This window comes from Nomascus leucogenys, chromosome 4, assembly GCF_006542625.1.
Source record: "Nomascus leucogenys isolate Asia chromosome 4, Asia_NLE_v1, whole genome shotgun sequence".
In the NCBI taxonomy this organism is placed as follows: domain Eukaryota; kingdom Metazoa; phylum Chordata; class Mammalia; order Primates; family Hylobatidae; genus Nomascus; species Nomascus leucogenys.
This window is the reverse complement of record NC_044384.1, coordinates 59,388,214-59,397,692: the sequence shown is the minus strand read 5'-3', so window position 1 is coordinate 59,397,692 and position 9,479 is coordinate 59,388,214. Positions and strand designations below refer to the sequence as shown.

General features: G+C 44.6%; 1 protein-coding gene across 1 annotated transcript in view; it reads left to right on the top strand.

The window, feature by feature from the left end:
• Positions 1-212: 212 nt before the first annotated feature.
• COLEC12 (collectin subfamily member 12) overlaps positions 213-9,479 on the top strand; it is a 181,464-nt gene continuing 172,197 nt past the window's right edge. Inside the window, exon 1 of the mRNA XM_003262015.4 lies at positions 213-430. Coding sequence (XP_003262063.1) covers positions 424-430 — 7 coding nt within the window. The 5' untranslated portion in view covers positions 213-423. The remainder of the gene's footprint in view (positions 431-9,479) is intronic.

The following is a 9,479-nucleotide window of genomic DNA, read 5'->3' as shown; positions in this document are numbered from 1 at the left end:
TGGTGCAACGTGAAAAAGAGAGAGCCCGGGCGAGCGGGGCCAGGGCGCGCAGGAGAGGGCAGGCGAGAAAGTGCCCAGCAAGGGCAGGCGCGGGCCGAGGGCGGGGCGGGCGCGGGAGGGCGCGAGGGGGGCGTGGGCGCGGCCGCCCGCTCGGCCCGGTCGGGCCAGGGGGAGGGGCGCTGGCGGGAGCGGCGCCTCCCGCCCTGGGAGAGCGGCGCGCGCGGCAGCCCCGCGGCAGCACAGCGCGGAGCCGGGAGCGCGGGGAGCGCGGGCCGGCGGCGGCGAGGGAGTACTAGGGCCCAGACGGCCGGCGCGCGGCGCGGCTACCATGGGCGTGCAGTGAGCAGCCGCTCAGGACGACTTCCTCGGCTGCGCGGCTCTCTCGCGGAGCTCCCTGGCTGGCTGTGCGTCCCCACGGTCACCATGAAAGGTAGGGCGGCGGCAGCTCCGCGGGGCTCTGGGCAGGGGGAACGGGCTTTGGGGCGCGCGGGAGGCGATGGAGGTGCCTCCCGCGCGAACTTTCTCTTGGGCTGCGGGCCCGGGGAGTCGGGGCTGCCAGGGCGCCGGGTTCGTGCGCGGACACTGGGGGCGCACCCGGCTCCCGGGTCAGGCAAGGCTGGAGACCTCGAGGTTGGGATTTTGAGACGCGCAAGTATTCCCCTCCCCATCGCGTCTTTGCAAGTAGTTTGAAGCCCTAAGTCGTTGTTTACGGATTCCCGTTTCCAACTTTTTAATTGAAAAAACATGCCGAGGAGAGTGGAGGCATCGCCATCCCTCCCGGTCGGTTTTCCACTCCGCAGCGCTCTCCACGCTCGCCCAGTCCTCTCTCCTCCCGCCTCTAGCCATTTCCCGGCCCGAGCAGTCCCCGCGCTGGCGGCCGGGTGTTTTCTCCGGGACTGGGGATGTTCTCCGTGCGCCCTCGCCACATCTGGCAGTGATTAGGTGCCCGAGGAGTTCAGCTGGCTCGGGAAGTGCATTTGGCATCTTTCTCCATCAGATTCACCGACTGGGAAATAGTTGCTCTCGGTTCCGCGTCCCTTCCACGTGCCCGCCTGTGGGGTGGGTGTGCCCACGTGTGTTCATGGGTGACACACATCAGCCGGTTAGTCGCCCCCTGCGCGGTGTCCTCTGCAGGCCGGTTTATGGAAGTGTCAGATGTTATTGTACTTTAAAAAGAAGCACAAGAAGGACTGCGGGGCAGCCTTCTGTTTAGTGGAAACACGGAGATTTGTCAGCGGAATCCTGATTTATGTATGAGATAAATAACTGCAGCGGAGGCATCAAAGAGTCGTTCGGCAATGGGCCCGCGTGGTGTTTACACAAGGCTTCGTGTGAGAGTTCCTGGTTCTGTGCTAGGATAACACAGCCCTGCGCTCTCCCGGGCTGGGTGCGAAATGCCATCTGACCGCGGTGACCGAGCTTCCAGCCGCCAGAGACCTGGAGATGCAATCGTTTTGACTTGCCAGGGTTGCTGTCCGAGGGAGGCGCCCGGGAAGCCCCAAGGCGCATGGAAAGTAACTTTTGGCTCTGGAACGTTTTTTTCTGAAGGGCAGCTCCCGCTGAACTATCCGGAGCGCTGATATCCTACCAATTCACTCCCTTTCCAAGGGCGTTAGGTCTTCACGTCGGGAGACCTCGGGAAGGGAGGTGACTGATGGCCAGGTGAAATGTGGTCTGCCCCAGGGAAACAGAAACAAAAGACAGGATACAACTGTCTACCTAGAGAATTTCAAAATGCAGTGGCTTGCTTTCCTTTTTGTCTCCATCTCAGTTTCTCTTCCCTCATTTACATTCTAGGAAATACGCACATTCCTTAGCTGGCTCTAATTGAGGAGACTCCCTAGAAAGGAAGGAATTTCACATGGCTAAAAGTTATCTGGGGCTCAGCTATCATTTTAGCCAGAAGTGAATCTTCTCTGCTGGTCATTAAGGCCAGTGGTTTTTAAAGCTTGGGAAGATAAGCCACCTACCCACTCCATCAGCTCCCACGTGGGTTCTTAAACCCTGAAACTTTTGTTATGCTTTTTACTGGGTAAAGGACCGCTACTGCACTTGAGACACTTTTCCACTTTACATCTGCACTGGAAAACATACCCAGAAGTCCTAAACACATTTTTGGAGAGATTTATGCTGCATTCTGGACCAGCTGGTGGCCTACCCGCTGTGGTCTAGCACTGCCCAAAAGCCCCATAAAGTTTCTGCCCCAGTCGGGGAGGTTGATGGAGGGACGGACTGGTGAATCCCTGGGTAGACTAATTATTTTGAAGGCCTCTTTTAAAAACGAAAATATTCCGGCGGGGCGCGGTGGCTCACACCTGTAGTCCCAGCACTTTGGGAGGCCGAGGTGGGCAGATCACCCGAGGTCAGGAGTTCGAGACCAGCCTGGCCAACATTGTGAAATCCTGTCTCTACTAAAAATACAAAAAATTAGCTGGGTGTGGTGGCAGGCACCTGTAATCTCAGCTACTTGAGAGGCTGAGGCAGGAGAATCACTTGAACCCGGGAGATGGAGGTTGCAGTGAGCCGAGGTCGAGCCATTGCACTCCAGCCTGGGTGACAAGAGCGAGACTCCGTCTCAAAAAAAAAAAAAAAGAAAAAGAAAAAAAATGTTCCATGAGAGTTTTGACTACCAATTATTACCATGTGATCTGTATTTATTACATTTGTCTGAGTGGTGGGGTGGGGACGGGAGGGGCAGTAATAATTTTTTAGTACCTACTAAGTACCAGCCACTGTACTATATACACTACAAACAGATTGCAATTAATCCTCTCAGCAGCCCTGAGAGTAGATATTTCAATCCTAACAGCATAGGTATGAAAACTGAGTCTAGAAGAAATAGGAACTGGCAACTAGGAGGATAGGGTAGGCATCTAAAGACAAGCCTTGTCAGTTACCCCATGTGGTTTGGAAGGCCCTGAGACACCAGAGAGATAACCTCTGGTGAAGATGACTAGAAAAAAAAGTGAATCTGAGACAACTAACTAGCCAAGTAACCCGCAATTGGTGCTGTATCCAGGAAGAGGTGTAGCCAACCAGTTGGACGTGAGGCTTTGGAAGCCTAGACAAAAAAGGAAAGCTGCTTTTACCAAGTGGAATTGTTTTGACCATTTGCCACAGGGAACCAACTAAAGGTTTTCCCCAGGTTCCTGATTACATCAAATAGTTGTTAACTCACCATGCTTCAGAAAGCCAACATGATAGAAAGCAACGACAAGCCTTGTAAATCTTAGTATAGACGTGTTAATCTAAAACATTCTTGGCCAGGTGCAGTGGCTCATGCCTGCAATCCCAGCACTTTGGGAGGCTGAGGCAGGCAGATCACCATACAGTGAAACCAGCCTGGCCAACATGTAGTGAAACCCTGTCTCTACTAAAAAAATACAAAAATTAGCCGGGCGTGGTGGCGCATGCCTGTAGTCCCAGCTACTTGGGAAGCTGAGGCAGGAGAATAGCTTGAACCCGGGAGGTGGAGGTTGCAATGAGCCAAGATCTTGCCACACTTCAGCCGGGGTGACAGAAGCAAGACTCTGTCTTTCAAACACACACACACACACACACACACGCACACACACACGCACACACACCATTCTTTAGCCAAATTGAAAATCAGTGGACACCATAGAAGTTAAAGAAGTTCATTTGCAAAAGCAAATATTCCTGTGCAAGTCAGATGCCTTTTTAGGGTACCAACGTGACTTTCTAATTCTGATGTTTAAACCTGGATATGGCCTTTGTAGTGACCAGGCTCTTGGAGTGTAATCCTGCATCTGCCAGTCAGTCACAGTGCCATCCATCTGTTTGAATTCAGCAAACATCCATTTCCTCCATCCCTAGAGTCACAAGTACCAAAATAATGACATCATTATATATTACCCAGAAGAAAATTACTTTCCCCATTGCTGCAGTACTTGAAGTCTTCCAAACTGATTAAAACATGAGGTTTGTTTTAATTTATTTCCAATTTCATTTTCAATTAGCTGTACTACACCCTCAATCTCATGGCTTTTTGGATACATATTCACATTCTCGACGAAGGAATCTGACTCCTCTAGAGTTAGGTGTGTCATTACTAAATCACATTTTTGGTTCTTAAAGTTGGGGATATTGGTTAGTTTCAGTGCGGCAGCACTTGTTGCCTAAGAGACAACCAAAAACAGCTGCCACCACCCGGGACCACAGAGGTCCAAGCCAGTGTTATAATTTAACACAGAGAGGAGGCCGGTGCCATGAAAACACAGTGTTCAGCTGCTTATTTTTGTACTTTTGTACATAAATATTTCTGAAATACAGTTTGGCAATAATATATTTAAAATGCACTAGTAAGCAGTATACTTCTCCCAAAGTTTTTTGGGACTCACGGTCTTTTTGCTTTTTCAGTGTCTCTCTTTCTTGTTCTTAACTGGGATAAGCAAACAAGCCTATAAAGGCAATTGCATTTAACATTGAAAGAGTCATATTTTCTAAAGGAAAATGGAAACAAAATGAGGCCTTTTTCCCTTCACTGATTGGTAATAAGGGCTGCTCTTCTCTGGGAGGGAAATTTACAATCTAATTATACTTTTGACTTTTCATTAGTTTGGGAATGCTTGACATTCTTAATCTGAGGTTTAATTATTGCTAAGTATGGATCTTCTCTGTGGTCTCCTATGCAATTTCCCAGGGTTGTTCCAATGGCTCCAACTCTTTGCCATGTGGCTCATCCACTGATAATGGGGTGAATAGAAAAAGCTAGCCGATGATGGCTTTCAGGCTATGTCATAACAGAGTATCTCATTTTCCTACTAAATGCTTATTCTCATTATATATTATTTCAAAACAACTCTTGCAACCGCTGCCAAATAAAGTTAAATGGACCTTGAAGTATTAGCTTTCAAATGGGAAAATGGGCATTCAGATTTTGTGATAGAAAATATGTTTCACCCTGGGTAAAACTAGCATGTGGGTAATCTCTCAGGGAGGCCAGCCTAACACAGACTTCCCTTTAATAATAGCTAACATTCATTGAGCACCTGCCATGCCAGCCATTATCATTTCCTCCATTTTATGATAGGAAAACTTAGGTTCAGAGAGGTTGTGTTACTTGTCTAAGGGTACCCAGCTAGTTGGTGGGGGGGATCAGTATTCAAGCTCAGACTGTCTGATTCCAGAATCACATGTGTAATCTCTAGCCCAGGCTCCCTCCTAGCTATGCCCTAATAATGCATTCAAGCCCTACATCTTTGTGAAGTCCTAGTGTGTGCTGTCACACTCCACTAGATACTGGGTGAGCAAGGTAGACAAGGCGCTATCATCTGGACTCGTAACTGTAATGACAGCATCAAAAGTCTGAAGGATTGATGTGTTCTTCAGTCAGCCACTGGAGGAGATGCTCTAAACTGGAGCTCTTGCAAAGATAAAGCAGATTCCAGGATTGCTTCCCTGTGTAGCTTATCTTCTGGGAGGTTTTGCTTACCGCTGATTGAATGAATGTGGATGGCCCACTGTAGCCACCAACTCTGAAAACGGCCCCTACACTCGTCTTGCTAACAGGTTTGCATTGAGAAAATGAAATATTGTCAGAAGTGCCATTTTCTTGAACAGACTGTAACCACCGGTTACACCGGTGAGTGATCAGTAAAAATAATAATAATGCTAAGTATTTTAAACCAGGAACAGGGAAGTATAGACATTTTTCATAGAAAGTTCGTTCTTTACTGCTGACAACAGAGTTTCTAACCACACCAACCATCCAAACCTTAAGGGAAGTAACTTCTCAGTCAAGCAGTGATTTGATTTCTTTTTCAGTGCATGACATTTGAAGAACCAAAATCAGCATCATACCTCGAAAAGGTCCTGCTGATTGCTTAAGGGCATTTTGTAATTATACAGCAGTGAAAGCCAATATAAACATAAATTAGTAATCCCAAATTAAGATTCCAAAGAGATCCTAGGAGCTCTCTTAACTTCTGAATTTATCATGAATATTCCATCGATACTCTTAAAAATAGAAAAGAAATGCATTTTTCAGCATGGGAGATTTAAAATGAAATACATTTATTGGACTTGGATATATTAAACATGACTCCTTTATGCTTCCTGAATGATGTGATATTATACCTCAGTATCATGTGAGGTATTATTCACTAGCCTGTGATGTTGGATGTTTTACATTTGGCGTGAAAAACTCACTTGTCTCTGGCTCTGTGGAAGAAGCCACATTTCTTTTGCCCCAGTCATTTTCTTATGACATAGAAATGTTAGGAAACTAGCTGATGTTTATATAACAATTTATTATTCAAAGGCAAAACAGTCCTACTTTAAAGTAGATAATATATGCTTTAACATATAACCATCTCATAAAATACAATTATGTTTAGTGATCCCAGGCGTTGAATCCAATCATTTCTGTGTGCTGGGCAAGGAGTGTGGGCTCTGAAACCAAGAGAGCCTGGTGACCTCAGGCAAGTCACTTAACCCCCTGGGGCCCCAGTTTCTTTATCAATGTAATGAGGGACAACAATGGCATCTACCTGATGTTGTTTTAAGGATTAAATAGTTGTTCAGAATGGTGGCTAGTATGTAATAAGAACTCAAGTTGTTTTAGTAATTGTAATATTGTATTATAACCTGCTGCTTCCTCCCAGCAATAAGTTAATTGCCAATTATGAGCCATCTATGTTAACTTAATCAGTGATGTAGTTTAGACCATGAAGGCAAATGTTCAGTTCTGAAATGAAAGTAATTTTCAAATTGCAAATGTGTTAAAACAGACCTCAGGGATAGAAGGAGTGAGTTGTGCTCCACGTGGGGAAGTATTAGTATTGGTTGCATTCCAGCTGCCGTCACTGCTATCATCATAAAAAATGCAGGGACTATTCTCAAAGTGAAGTTTGTAATTGTAGTAATGAAACAGTTTTTCTATTTATTATAGTAGTGGTAGAAAATCAATAAATACGTGTAAGTATATTTATATTACCTAGGAACGCTATTTTTTTTTTAGTACTATTGCTCACGTGCCTACTGATGACATGATATTTTTAAAGATCTGTGTTTCAAATCCGGTGTCCAGTTTTATCCAGTAAGGATATGACATCAAGGAATCACAACATTAAACAAATTTGTCTCTAAATAAGTATTCGGACAGATGTATGTATGTTTTTAAACCATATGATGTCATGTCTATTTCATCAGTAGTATTAATTTTCCATTAAGCTGTCATATTTCTGTTTTATTATTTATAATTGGGCCACCAAGTTCTAACTAGCTTTCATTTATTCTTTAAACAAATATTTAGTATGAACTTTCTGTGTGCAAGCCCCTCTAGAAATGCCAAATAAAATGAATAAAATATAGCTTCTGTGCTCACGGAGCTTGCAGTCTGGTAGACAAGACAACCGGAATCCAAAGTAGAGAGTAGAACATGCCCTTTTTGAGTTTCAGATAATCTGGCTGAAGACAGGGACATTTTCATTTGCAGGAGAGATTTGAATTATAGTTCATATTTCAGATTACATTATATTTCATATCTTGAATTATATTTCGTATTACATTAATAGGGTAAGCAACATTAAAGAATAATGTCTTAAAAGAGAGGAGGGCTGAGCCTGATGACTCATGCTTATAATTTCAGCACTTTGGGAGGCCAAGATGGGAGGGTTGCTTGAGGCCAGGAGTTTGAGACCAGCCGGAACAACATAGCAAGATCCTGTCTCCACAGAAAATTTAATGGGTGTGGTGGTGAGTGGCTATAGTCCCAGCTACTTGGGAAACTGAGGTGGGAGGATCTCTTGAGCAGTGGCACAGTCTTGGCTCACTGTAACCTCTATCTCTTGGGTTTGAGTGATTCTCCTGCCTCAGCCTCCCAAGTAGCTGGGACTGATTACAGGTGCATGCCACCATGGCCAACTAATTTTTGTATGTTTTGTGGAGACAGGGTTTTGCTATGTTGCTCAGGCTCATCTCAAACTCCTATCCTCAAGTGATCCGCCCGCCTCAGCCTCCAAAGTGCTGGGATTACAGGCGTGAGCCACCGTGCCTGACCTGAAATCTCTTAAGTGTGACATTTCAGTGTGGGAGGTGAGAGGAAACCAAATTCAGAGTCTTCTTGAACTGTGTCTCTTAAACTCAAAATGTTGGTCCAACATTTGTAAATAATTACAGTATATTGCTTTGGCATAATTGTTTAGATAATCTAAACAACGTTAATGGATTTCAAAACAAAAAGATGTATCAGTGTTATTTTTAAAACAAAGACCTCTTTTTTTTTTTGTCTCCAGAGAAATGGACAGCATTAGTTTTTCTTGCCAAATCACCCATGTATTTGAGGCCCTGCCAAGGCCCTTATTCAATTTAAGGCGGAGATTCAAGGCCTCATCCTGACGCTCTTTTAACATGATTAAAATGATTGGATGAGAATTTTCCTCATAGAAGAAAGGGAAGCGCATCGCCTCCCCCATAATCACCTATGAATGATGGATGCAGATGTCAAGGTTTTGGATGTCATATTTACTGATTACTTCTAAGTTCTTGCAGTTGGTGGCTGTGGGGGAATCTGATTTAGCCCCCACTGCCAATTTAGGGGTAAAAGTAACAAAAACACCCTTTCTCAGTTTTGTTAGACTGTAAAGGAAAGAATAGGGTACCCATGTCTCTTTATTCTAAAAGCAAGTATCTGCCGTTTTTACAAGCCTCAGAATTGCAAGTTGTGCCAGAAATTGGAGTGATTTTATGTCTATAATTTTGACTTTTGACTTGAAAAAACTATATAATTGAATCAAAAGTGATCCCATTGTTGCAAAACATAAATTCAGTAAGCAACTGAGTAATCAAAATGAATCTCCTGTGATACTTTAAAGTAATCTACAAGTATTTAAACTGCTACAGATTCCTTCATCCATTTGGTGTGAAACAGTTGAATGGAAGGCCAATCTAATTACCACCCCCCCCCCATATCCTGAACCTCAGATACTTTGTTACGCTGCATTGAGTTCATTCACCAGAAGAATACATAATACCTGTGTTCCAGAAATGCCAAGACTGGAAAAAGGAAAGCATGCGGGGAGCCAGATAAAGGTTTACATTTGTAAAGCTATAAAACCAGGGCAAATATTACTGGTACTGTGCTTAGGGACATATCAAGATTAAAGGACAGCTTTCTTCAGTTTTTACAGCCCAAAATACATTAAGATACATTTTCATCACTATCACGCAGGTACTTCAGTGCCAATTTGCTGAAGCCCAAATGGAACCTGCAGCACGCATTACTCTTTTGCTCATCAAGCTTTCCTGTTGGTCCTTCCCCCAAATAGTCACCTCAGAATGGAGTTTTGTGTCTTTTGAAGCCAGTTGATTAAAGTCCTAGGATATTTATTTTGGACCTTAAAGCATAGTAGCTTTTACCACTGCCTCTGTCTTCGTACTTCAAAGAAAATTCATATTTATTAAGCAGACGGTATGTGTTGGATGTTTTCCATGTGTCAGTTCACATTGCCCTCCCC